The 13956-nt window shown below is 35.3% G+C and overlaps 1 protein-coding gene across 9 annotated transcripts in view; it reads left to right on the top strand.

Moving 5' to 3' along the window:
• LOC106072481 (vascular endothelial growth factor receptor 1-like) overlaps positions 1–12469 on the top strand; it is a 227869-nt gene extending 215400 nt beyond the window's left edge. For 2 of the 9 annotated variants that reach the window (XM_056043634.1, XM_056043579.1), the window contains exons 8-9: positions 4480–11068; positions 11102–12469. In XM_056043634.1, coding sequence (XP_055899609.1) covers positions 4480–4628 — 149 coding nt within the window. In that variant the 3' untranslated portion in view covers positions 4629–11068; positions 11102–12469. The remainder of the gene's footprint in view (positions 1–4479; positions 11069–11101) is intronic. The other 7 variants (XM_056043602.1, XM_056043609.1, XM_056043630.1 and 4 more) reach the window with 7 other exon arrangements.
• The last annotated feature ends 1487 nt before the right edge of the window (positions 12470–13956 follow it).

Below are 13956 nucleotides of genomic sequence, written 5' to 3'. Positions count from 1 at the left end.
ATAAAAAAAAATGTTAATAAAGAAACTCTGTTACAGCCCCTTGGGGCTGGTCGTACTTACTCATTACAATACATACGTATTTCAACAATCTTATTCAAATGAAATGTTTTGAATGAACTAACATGAGTCTATATTTTACTAGAAGTGAAAAAGGGGAAAAGAGAACGACGACTTTACTGGCCTTTTTGTACTCTTCTAATGGGTTATACATGCGTGGATATGGCAAAGTTGTTTTTTAAAGACCTGCCTTTCTTATCTTGTTTTTCCCTAATACTTTACACCTTAGTGCATAAAACATTCCTACTAGATGGACCAATCAAAGAGTACGTAGTATATGGGTGAAACATTCCTACTAGATGAACGAATCAAAGAGTACGTAGTATATGGGTGAAACATTCCTACTAGATGAACGAATCAAAGAGTACGTAGTATATGGGTGAAACATTCCTACTAGATGGACCAATCAAAGAGTACGTAGTATATGGGTGAAACATTCCTACTAGATGAACGAATCAAAGAGTACGTAGTATATGGGTGAAACATTCCTACTAGATGGACTAATCAAAGAGTACGTAGTATATGGGTGAAACATTCCTACTAGATGGACCAATCAAAGAGTACGTAGTATATGGGTGAAACATTCCTACTAGATGAACGAATCAAAGAGTACGTAGTATATGGGTGAAACATTCCTACTAGATGGACTAATCAAAGAGAACGTAGTATATGGGTGAAACATTCCTACTAGATGGACTAATCAAAGAGTACGTAGTATATGGGTGAAACATTCCTACTAGATGAACGAATCAAAGAGTACGTAGTATATGGGTGAAACATTCCTACTAGATGGACGAATCAAAGAGTACGTAGTATATGGGTGAAACATTCCTACTAGATGGACGAATCAAAGAGAACGTAGTATATGGGTGAAACATTCCTACTAGATGGACTAATCAAAGAGTACGTAGTATATGGGTGAAACATTCCTACTAGATGGACGAATCAAAGAGTACGTAGTATATGGGTGAAACATTCCTACTAGATGGACGAATCAAAGAGTACGTAGTATATGGGTGAAACATTCCTACTAGATGGACCAATCAAAGAGTACGTAGTATATGGGTGAAACATTCCTACTAGATGGACGAATCAAAGAGTACGTAGTATATGGGTGAAACATTCCTACTAGATGGACCAATCAAAGAGTACGTAGTATATGGGTAAAACATTCCTACTAGATGGACCAATCAAAGAGTACGTAGTATATGGGTGAAACATTCCTACTAGATGGACGAATCAAAGAGTACGTAGTATATGGGTGAAACATTCCTACTAGATGGACCAATCAAAGAGTACGTAGTATATGGGTAAAACATTCCTACTAGATGGACCAATCAAAGAGTACGTAGTATATGGGTAAAACATTCCTACTAGATGGACGAATCAAAGAGTACGTAGTATATGGGTGAAACATTCCTACTAGATGGACCAATCAAAGAGTACGTAGTATATGGGTAAAACATTCCTACTAGATGGACGAATCAAAGAGTACGTAGTATATGGGTGAAACATTCCTACTAGATGGACGAATCAAAGAGTACGTAGTATATGGGTGAAACATTCCTACTAGATGGACCAATCAAAGAGTACGTAGTATATGGGTGAAACATTCCTACTAGATGGACTAATCAAAGAGTACGTAGTATATGGGTGAAACATTCCTACTAGATGGACGAATCAAAGAGTACGTAGTATATGGGTGAAACATTCCTACTAGATGGACGAATCAAAGAGTACGTAGTATATGGGTGAAACATTCCTACTAGATGGACGAATCAAAGAGTACGTAGTATATGGGTGAAACATTCCTACTAGATGGACGAATCAAAGAGTACGTAGTATATGGGTGAAACATTCCTACTAGATGGACGAATCAAAGAGTACGTAGTATATGGGTGAAACATTCCTACTAGATGGACGAATCAAAGAGTACGTAGTATATGGGTGAAATATTCCTACTAGATGGACGAATCAAAGAGTACGTAGTATATGGGTGAAACATTCCTACTAGATGGACGAATCAAAGAGTACGTAGTATATGGGTAAAACATTCCTACTAGATGGACGAATCAAAGAGTACATAGTATATGGGTGAAACATTCCTACTAGATGGACGAATCAAAGAGTACGTAGTATATGGGTGAAACATTCCTACTAGATGGACGAATCAAAGAGTACGTAGTATATGGGTGAAACATTCCTACTAGATGGACGAATCAAAGAGTACGTAGTATATGGGTGAAACATTCCTACTAGATGGACCAATCAAAGAGTACGTAGTATATGGGTGAAACATTCCTACTAGATGGACGAATCAAAGAGTACGTAGTATATGGGTGAAACATTCCTACTAGATGGACGAATCAAAGAGTACGTAGTATATGGGTGAAACATTCCTACTAGATGGACGAATCAAAAAGTACGTAGTATATGGGTGAAACATTCCTACTAGATGGACGAATCAAAGAGTACGTAGTATATGGGTGAAACATTCCTACTAGATGGACGAATCAAAGAGTACGTAGTATATGGGTGAAACATTCCTACTAGATGGACGAATCAAAGAGTACGTAGTATATGGGTGAAACATTCCTACTAGATGGACGAATCAAAGAGTACGTAGTATATGGGTGAAACATTCCTACTAGATGGACCAATCAAAGAGTACGTAGTATATAGGTGAAACATTCCTACTAGATGGACGAATCAAAGAGTACGTAGTATATGGGTGAAACATTCCTACTAGATGGACGAATCAAAGAGTACGTAGTATATGGGTGAAACATTCCTACTAGATGGACCAATCAAAGAGTACGTAGTATATGGGTGAAACATTCCTACTAGATGGACGAATCAAAGAGTATGTAGTATATGGGTGAAACATTCCTACTAGATGGACGAATCAAAGAGTACGTAGTATATGGGTGAAACATTCATACTAGATGGACGAATCAAAGAGTAGGTAGTATATGGGTGAAACATTCCTACTAGATGGACCAATCAAAGAGTACGTAGTATATGGGTGAAACATTCCTACTAGATGGACGAATCAAAGAGTACGTAGTATATGGGTGAAACATTCCTACTAGATGGACGAATCAAAGAGTACGTAGTATATGTGTGAAACATTCCTACTAGATGGACGAATCTAAGAGTACGTAGTATAGGGGTGAAACATTCCTACTAGATGGACGAATCAAAGAGTACGTAGTATATGGGTGAAACATTCATACGAGATGGACCAATCAAAGAGTACGTAGTATATGGGTGAAACATTCCTACTAGATGGACCAATCAAAGAGTACGTAGTATATGGGTGAAACATTCCTACTAGATGGACCAATCAAAGAGTACGTAGTATATGAGTGAAACATTCCTACTAGATGGACCAATCAAAGAGTACGTAGTATATGGGTGAAACATTCCTACTAGATGGACGAATCAAAGAGTACGTAGTATATGGGTGAAACATTCCTACTAGATGGACCAATCAAAGAGTACGTAGTATATGAGTGAAACATTCCTACTAGATGGACGAATCAAAGAGTACGTAGTATATGAGTGAAACATTCCTACTAGATGGACGAATCAAAGAGTACGTAGTATATGGGTGAAACATTCCTACTAGATGGACGAATCAAAGAGTACGTAGTATATGGGTGAAACATTCCTACTAGATGGACCAATCAAAGAGTACGTAGTATATGAGTGAAACATTCCTACTAGATGAACCAATCAAAAAGTACGTAGTATATGGGTGAAACATTCCTACTAGATGGACCAATCAAAGAGTACGTAGTATATGAGTGAAACATTCCTACTAGATGGACCAATCAAAGAGTACGTAGTATGTGGGTGAAACAAACTACAGCACGGGAAACCACCAAATTTTTTTTTCCAAATGTTTTCAAATTAGTTTGTATGTATGTGCATGCAATATACAAAAAAAATAATTATTTATCCAAGAATTTATAAAATGAAGTGATGTTTTATACCTAGTGGAGAAACAATAAATATTGGTGTCTCCGGTGTACAGTTTTTAACACTGAAGAATCAATTTTTCTAAACTGTTCCGTATCTAGCATTAAGTAATGGAAATATGGAGGAGGCGTTAGACTATTACTCTATGACTTGAAACGTATCTAAAACACAAGAAGACAACTAACTAGTGGTAATAAAGGTGATTTGATACGAAGATCAACTGCCTTGCATCGAGATAATGTTAACACTAGAGCTCAATTCCTTTGCGTTTAGTTGGCAACAGTCAAGTTCAATTTAGTGTCCTTGACATTGCTTAGTTTCTCGTGGAAATCTCCAAGAATAGCTCTGAAGACTAGAAACTCTTGAATTAAACATGCATACATACATATGAAGATTTACATTTATTTATGTTTTTTTTTTACAATTTCATCTCCGCAGGAGCCGCCACCAAAGGAAGCTCCGACTACCACAGTAGCAGAAACTCTCAAGACTCCAGGCATCGCTCGTGGCACTTGATGTCACTTGTCCTGGCGTCTTTGGCGTGGAGTCTGTCGTCAACGTATGTGATCACTCGAGAGCTGACATGAAGATTCTGTCTCCCTATACAGTTATTTTATTCTACATTTCTAGAGTGTGCAATCTTTATATAAACAAATCTTGACAAAGTATCATGTCTTTTGGGTGTACACACATTTTTTTTAATGGATGACAAGACAGAGTAAGCTTTACCTCAATTGTTCTTTAGACATATACATTCCCAAGCATGAACTACTGAGATGTTTAAGTAAGGGGACATTTTACCTGGTCTTAAAGTAAGCAGACAATGAACAGACTTAGTAGTATAATATTCCAGAACAAGACAGGGTTACTATTTTTAGATCTCTTCATAAATAACAACAACTCCTCATCTTGCGAGTTTACAATGTGTTGTATGTTAGAAGTAAAGGATAACTCTTTTCTTACAACCTTGGTCAATGTACAACCATCACCTCGTGTACAGACTGTATTGGATTAGTTCAAAACAAGGTAATCATGTAATGTAAGAATTTCAGTTTGTAATTTCGTTTCAAACGTCGACTGATTAGAAATGCAAATCTTCGACAATAAATCTTATGAATAAGAAAATTAGAAAATAGAATTATTTGTATAGAACAGTTTTATCATTAACATCAGCACCATCTCTCCACGCTACATCACCATCAGCACCATCTCACTATGCTACACCAACATCAGCACCATCTCTCCATGCTACATCAACATCAGCACCATCTCTCCATGCTACATCAACATCAGCACCATCTCTCCATGCTACATCAACATCAGCACCATCTCTCCATGCTACATCACCATCAGCACCATCTCTCCATGCTACATCAACATCAGCACCATCTCTCCATGCTACATCAACATCAGCACCATCTCTCCATGCTATATCACCATCAGCACCATCTCTCCATGCTACACCAACATCAGCACCATCTCTAGATGCTACATCTGCAGAGCATTCTGTCGATTCTTGCATTTATCATGCGATTGTATTTTTTCCCATTCAATCTCTTCGATTAATTAATTGGTCGCCTCATGTGTATAGAATATGTAATGAAGGTCTGGCTAATGAATTTATTTCACTTTCTAAACTGGTATTTTAAGTTCTCAAGTCATAGTCTTAGTTTGAAAACAAACGCAAAGCTAATTAAACTTGAAGAGTTTCGTGACCCTTGTTCCTTGAGTTTATGTTAATTTAATTATGGCATTACCCCCCCCCCAAACCGTAATGAATGGTAATTTATTCTCTGTTATTGCTTCGGGTTAAAACTTACTTAAAGGAAATTAGAAAAAAAAATAAGCCTCTGGGTCAGATTGATCTCCCCCCCCCCCACCCCTTATACGGCTACTGAATACGCGCCTCTAACACCCATTGTACTTATAACTTCGTAAATTAGTCATATCTATTTTTTTTTTATATCTCACAGATAAGTATACAATTTTTTTTTTAATTATTTAATGTATTCTACAAAAAAATATTCATCTTCATTCTTTGTAATTGAGTTGAGTTCATGTTTTCAAAAGTTCATGTTTTCTAATTGTAGGCCAAAGACAGGTTTTGTAAACAAATAGTTTCAATATATACTAACGTTATAACGTAGTGGAAACTTAGAAGAATAACAACAAAATACAATTTTATCATTCTCTTAGTCCCAAATTACAAATGTATCATCTAAGAAACATTAAATGATGCTTTTATTTTAGTTGATGCTTTTGTCTGTGTCAATGAGTTCCCCCTTTATGTCAATTTTTGTGAACCCAAAATTAGAAATATTACATATTTAGATTTATGTACTTTTTACACCTCATAAGGGGGCTTTATTTATTATATTTTATAATTTAGAATTATGAAGACAGAATTAGTCACTATGTCTACACGTATAAAGGTCCTCCTCGCAATACTATTTAAGTGTACAATTTGACTTCCTTAATGTATAATTTATTATTTTTTTGGTCATGTATTTATAAATTTGTTTGTTGGCTTTCCGTTTGTTTGGAACTTCTGTTGTACACAATCAAAGAGATTTGAATGTTTCATTAAGATGTATAAAATAATCTGTATATAGAACAGATCACTCTTTTCTCGGATGTTACCCATTACGTTTGATGTCATTCTAGCTGTGTACAGTCTGTTCAACTTGATGTACTTCATACATTGATTGGTTAACGTTTGACCTACTTTTCTGTACTGCATATATTGATTGGTTAACGTACGACCTACTTATCTGTACTGCATATATTGATTGGTTAACGTTTGACCTACTTTTCTGTACTGCATATATTGATTGGTTAACGTACGACCTACTTATCTGTACTGCATATATTGATTGGTTAACGTTTGACCTACTTATCTGTACTGCATATATTGATTGGTTAACGTTTGACCTACTTATTTGTACTGTATATATTGATTGGTTAACGTTTGACCTACTTATCTGTACATTTTTCTTTGTTATCTGGATGGCTGGTGTTCAAGACATTGTAACATATTTACTTGTTTCTTTGTGCCATTACTTTATAGTAACTTTTTAATGGTATCTTTCGACTTGAATATTTATAAACATGTATATTTTGTCTTTGTTTTTATATGTTTATAAATATACCGGTAAAACGAATGTATTTTTATTCCAAATGACTGTGTTATTTTTTTTTCACGCGCTAAAACAATTCCAGACATGGATGACCCTATTTATATAGGGTGATTAAAAAAGAATACGCCAAAATAATCACGCATTTATTCATTTTAAAGCATTTAATGGACTGAATTTGTGTTTATTTGATACAGGAGTTGTCATTGTTAACTGGGTGTCAATTTTAATTTGTCTTTGTGGGAAACTCATGTGTTTATTTACCCTCCAAATGTCGACTTCCCAGAAGAGGTGCTAGAGAGCTTGTTCTATGTGAACACAGGGGACGGGACATCAGGAAGTGTGTTTGGGAGAAATGTCCTATCGGCTTGATGTCCGTGCCGCCAGTGGTGGTCACACTGAGCACTTGTAAAGAATAAAATACAAACTTAAAGCTTTATACAACACTAGTGTCCAGCTGGGAGTCAATTATTTTTTTTGAAATAAAGCGTCATGGTTTTGGCGATTTCTCTTTCAATCATCGTGTATATCAGTTTAAATTTGATATCGTTGTCAACGTTTGAATTGGATACTAAAAATAGAAATTTCTAAGTAAGCTGAGCAATCGCTTTTGGAAACAAACAAACAAAAAGTGTTGTTTTAATTTATAAAGTTAGAATCTGTCAAATAATATATTGAAAAGAAGTCATGAACTGTTTCTATTCAGGTCAAAATGAGGAAAGTTACGTCATAAAACTATGGAGGTTACTCCAATGAAAAATATTTTCCTCAGTGGATTGATATTATAGGGAGTATAGTTCTAATCTCTTTCTCCACATAGGCAAGAAGAAGTTTGTCACACTGTCCTGCTCGTGGTGTAGTGCTACGAGGTTTGTAAACACGTTCAATGGAAATAGAGTTTGTTGTTTGTCTTTAGCACACACACACACACACACACACAAGATTTATAAAACAAGAAAGTCCCAGTAGTTGATTAGGGGAAGCACATTGTTTTAATTAATCAAAAGTCTAGTCTAGGAAAGAATTTAGACCTGTCGTTCTCATTCTTGAAATCTTTCTGTTCCTGTACAGTCAATAAGGGCCAATCAAGGAATAACTCTGAAGCAGGTAGCAGCAGTTGTTAACTAGAGCAAAAGAAAACAAAACAATTTTTCTTGATCAATATGTCGTTAAGTAATTTTATTTTTCTAGTCCCGATATGTACAGTAAAGAAATCAACATCATTAGTGTTACATTTCAAGTCAAAACGTAACACAAGATTTTACATTTTACGAAACGAAAATCTTTTTTCCTTTTTTTCTAAATTTTGTTTGGAACCATTTGACCAGGTACTACACACACGTGCCACACACAAAACGTCATATGTGTGCATCGAGACTACTTGGTTTTGTTTGGAATTATATAAGCTCTGGAACCTAATGTTTAACCATACAAAGGGAGACTATCGTTGATTTGTGACTTTGTATAAAGGTTACATATTACCTCCCTTGATATGGTAGTAATACAATGTTTGGTCCTCATGTTTACTATAAGCATTAGTTTCAATGTTCATGACGCTGTGTACAGTTCCGAAAGATTTGCCAAAGCTATATGATCAAAAATGGTTCTCACCAGTGGGTCTCACTCTGTGTAAATAGTTCTCATTTAATGTGTGCCTTTAATGGACTAAACGTATGCATGTTTTTTGCTAGCGAGTGTTTCATGTTTCTGTGTGTGTGTGTATCTGGTGAGCAGATGCACGGTTTGATTCCTCTCTATGTGTGCTTACTGAGCGGTTTCTATGTGTGTAACTCATTGACCTACTCTGTACATATATCCATATAATGTGCTTCAGATTTAAGTTTATCAATGTCTCTCGCAATATGTTTTGTTTTGTATAAAATGTTTGACTATTATGAATACCAAATGGCATGTCAACAATTGTTTTCTAATACCCAAATGTGAACTTCAAGCGAATGAGATTATGAAATAGATTGTAACTTTTATAGTACATGATTTGACCAAGCGCAGAGACAACAATAGACACATGCAAATAAAAACTCTCTCTCTCTCTCTTTATATATATATAAAGAGAGATTATGATTACCTATTAAATAAAAGAGATGGGGTTAAGCTAGTAGAAGTGAGTTCAAATCCTCAGGTTTACTTCAATGACAACTTCGTGTGGTTCGTCGAATATTAATAGGAAAACAAATTAAAACATAGTGAAATAGAAAAGTCATTGTGAATTTCTTCTGTTGGAAGCAGACTTTCAAAGAATCGATGCCGTAAGCTTACTTTTTGATTGAAACAGACTATATTGCAGTAAACTTACCTTTTGATTGAAACAGACTATAATGCAGTAAACTTACCTTTTGATTGAAACAGACTATATTGCAGTAAACTTACCTTTTGATTGAAACAGACTATAATGCAGTAAACTTACCTTTTGATTGAAACAGACTATATTGCAGTAAACTTACCTTTTGATTGAAACAGACTATAATGCAGTAAACTTACCTTTTGATTGAAACAGACTATAATGCAGTAAACTTACCTTTTGATTGAAACAGACTATAATGCAGTAAACTTACTTTTTGATTGAAACAGACTATATTGCAGTAAACTTACCTTTTGATTGAAACAGACTATAATGCAGTAAACTTACCTTTTGATTGAAACAGACTATAATGCAGTAAACTTACCTTTTGATTGAAACAGACTATAATGCCGTAAACTTACCTTTTGATTGAAACAGACTATATTGCAGTAAACTTACCTTTTGATTGAAACAGACTTTAATGCAGTAATCGTACCTTTTGATTGATTACCTTTTGATTGGAAGTCAGTTGACCTTTTGCTGACATCAAAGAACGCTAACGCACTGTTCTTTTTCCTTGGTCCTAGTAGAATAACAATCAGCTGATTAATTGTATGGGGTGATAGTTTTAATTTTATATATTTATATATAATGAATACAATATTTTTAAATTTAAATAATAACTTTGCCAGATTTCTTTCCAAACTAAAGGCAGATTATAAGCTAGAGGATAATTTATTTTTTTTTAACTTCACGATTTCTTACTAAAGTTTGTGTATGTTGGTCAGAGAGTATCGAAATGTTGTAGTCATTTTGTTTAGATGTATAGATTTAGATATAGGTTATTTGCGACATCAATAGGTCGAGAATAGATCTAGATTATTTGCGACATCAATAGGTCGAGAATAGATTTAGGTTATTTGCGACATCAATAGGTCGAGAATAGATCTAGATTATTTGCGACATCAATAGGTCGAGAATAGATCTAGGTTATTTGCGACATCAATAGGTCTAGAATAGCTCTAGGTTATTTGCGACATCAATAGGTCGAGAATAGATCTAGGTTATTTGCGACATCAATAGGTCGAGAATAGATCTAGGTTATTTGCGACATCAATATGTCGAGAATAGATCTAGGTTATTTGCGACATCAATAGGTCTAGAATAGCTCTAGGTTATTTGCGACTGCGACATCAATAGGTCTAGAATAGCCCTAGGTTATTTGCGACATCAATAGGTCGAGAATAGCTATAGGTTATTTGCGACATCAATAGGTCTAGAATAGCCCTAGGTTATTTGCGACATCAATAGGTCGAGAATAGCTATAGGTTATTTGCGACATCAATAGATTATGATCTAGTTTATTTGCGACATCAGTAGATCTAGGTGTAGGTTATTTGCGACATCAGTAGGTCTAGAATAGCTCTAGGTTATTTGCGACATCAATAGATTAAGATCTAGTTTATTTGCGACATCAATAGATTAAGATCTAGTTTATTTGCGACATCAATAGATTATGATCTAGTTTATTTGCGACATCAGTAGATCTAAGTGTAGGTTATTTGCGACATCAATAGGTCTAGAATAGCTCTAGGTTATTTTGCGACATCAATAGATTAAGATCTAGTTTATTTGCGACATCAATAGATTAAGATCTAGTTTATTTGCGACATCAATAGATTAAGATCTAGTTTATTTGCGACATCAATAGATTATGATCTAGTTTATTTGCGACATCAGTAGATCTAAGTGTAGGTTATTTGCGACATCAATAGGTCTAGAATAGCTCTAAGTTATTTGCGACATCAATAGATTAAGATCTAGTTTATTTGCGACATCAATAGATTAAGATCTAGTTTATTTGCGACATCAATAGATTAAGATTTAGTTTATTTGCGACATCAATAGATTAAGATCTAGTTTATTTGCGACATCAATAGATTATGATCTAGTTTATTTGCGACATCAGTAGATCTAGGTGTAGGTTATTTGCGACATCAATAGGTCTAGAATAGCTCTAGGTTATTTGCGACATCAATAGATTAAGATCTAGTTTATTTGCGACATCAATAGATTAAGATCTAGTTTATTTGCGACATCAATAGATTAAGATATAGTTTATTTGCGACATCAGTAGATCTAGGTGTAGGTTATTTGCGACATCAATAGAGCTATGTGAAAACGTTCTCAACTTAAGTAGCGATGGGTATGATTATCAATAGTTATTAAACAAAATAATTTCTGTCCCGTAAGTCTGGCTATATAGGTTTTGTATAGATTTCAATTTAGATTTTTAAAATTCCAATCTTAATACATTTGTTATATATGTCAAGCTTATATAGGACAATCATTTAAGATATGTTGTATTTGGATGTAGGAACGATGTCATAATTACGACTAGCTAGGTAAAAGTACCCTTTATACTCAGTGGCGTCGCTGGGATGGGGGGTCCAATTTTGAAAATCTTCCCGGGCCCCCACCTGAGGGGGCTCCCAAATGAAGGCCCGAAACGTGTTTTTACATTAAATATTACGTCGTTATCTCAAGACCTGATGTTGAATTTCAAAATGCTGGGGCCCATAGAGAAGTCAAGCCCACTTCCCGGGCCACCAAATCATTAACTACGCCACTGTTTAAACTTTTCGATATTAATTTATGATGTAGCTGCTGTTTGTTTGGATTTATTGTTGTCATTATATGACACAATGTTATTATTATTATTTATGTCGCTGGCCCTTTGTTTTCCTTGACTCGCTATGTCTTTAATGTTATAAATATTTTTCCTTTTCAATGGATGACTATGTACTTTATTTTGAATCTCAGGATTTAATTTGATTTTCGTATTTAATTTTTTGTTTTAATGGGTAAGTACGATGATTGTCCGAAAGAAATAATCATCTCCCCTTGACCGTATTGAGGGAAGACAGACATAGTCTCCAAATGATTTCCCTTTTATGTTTTATGTTTTCAATAAATTGTTTCTCATTGAACCAGTCGTCTGTTTCTTGTTTGCTTCTTTTCAATTACAAAACTATTTGGGATATCATTTTTCTTTCTTTTTTCTTTTCCTTGTTTATTAGAGTTGTGTTAAAAAATACAAACACTACGTGCTTTCTAGACTATTGATCTTAAGTGTTGAAAGTGTAAACAAACAGTACAGAGTCGTTGGTGTCAGAAGTAGTGTGTAATAAAAGCACTCCACGACCTACAAAACGTTCCCAATGTCATGTATCTAAAACAACCTCTGAAAACCAGACCAACCCCTGGCCATTACGTGTGGCTCTGATTATCGGTCCTGATGAACGAGCAAATCAAATCTCTGCTGCTGTACCCAAATATGGGAAAGACTTTGGGAAAAATCAGGAGCCGATGCCCCAAGGCCGCTTGCAGCACATAGTACCACAGTACTTCGTTGCTAGTACCAAACCGTACCAAGTACCAGCCCTTCCTTTGGGTACATCAGCTGCGTGGAGTGGAGGGGACCACTGTGTGGTTGACATCTTTCCGACCTTATTGAATGGCTTTCATCTGCCGAAGGTAGTCATAGAAACGTGTTGCTGTAACGCAGTGCTTCGCTTCGCCTCATACATTACAGAAGGTGCGCGCTATCTAGTGCTAGTCCAGTGTTCCCTAGCTGTTCCACGGAACCCTTAGTGTTTCGTTTAAAAAGGTGTTCCACGAACTACTGGAATAATTAATTAGTATGCCATGACGTGAATTCATCTCTTAAACAAGATTACAAGATTTGAAAGAGAGTTTGTGTTATCACACAAACTCAGAGCCGGCTCCCATCGAATTCGCCAATGGATCAGGAATATTCAAACCATAGTATTGTTTTCATCGTTGAAAGTAATACAATTTTAAAAAATCATTGGGAACTAAAAGTTATCCTTTTACCCTTTACCTATCTGTTGGACCGTTGAGGCACCATGCAAGATTCGTCGACCGCACTAAAATAATAATAATAATAATAAAATTTAATTAATTTTTCCCTTTTAAAGTTTATATCTTTCAAAATGAATTATCGTCAAACCTAAGTACTTTTTCAATTACACGTTGTTGTTTTTTTATATATTTATTAAGTAAAGTTCCCCTTTCAGACCTAGTTATCTAAGGGACAGATGATGTAAAGTTCATCTGTTTCTATGGCCCACTGTTAACGAGGGTGTCATGTGGCCAGCATAACGACCAACCACCTTTACTTTTCAGCAACTAATGTCAGGTATCCATTAGAGCTGGGTGGACTCAGAGGCTCCCTGAAGATCCCGAATGTAAAAATACCAGTCTTCACCAGGATTCGAACCCAGGATCCCCAGTTCGGAAGCCAAGCCATTTACCACTCAGCCACCGCGCCTCCATATATTCATTTAGCGTACACTTCAATTTTTTTTTAAATAATTATTTACCTCATCCATACATTCAAAATTAATAAAATGAGAAATGTAATGTAGAAAACCTAAAAAAAAAACAACATTTATTCCT

Source organism: Biomphalaria glabrata, chromosome 1 (genome assembly GCF_947242115.1).
Source record: "Biomphalaria glabrata chromosome 1, xgBioGlab47.1, whole genome shotgun sequence".
Classification (NCBI taxonomy): Eukaryota; Metazoa; Mollusca; class Gastropoda; family Planorbidae; genus Biomphalaria; species Biomphalaria glabrata.
This window is presented reverse-complemented; position numbering and strand designations above follow the sequence as displayed.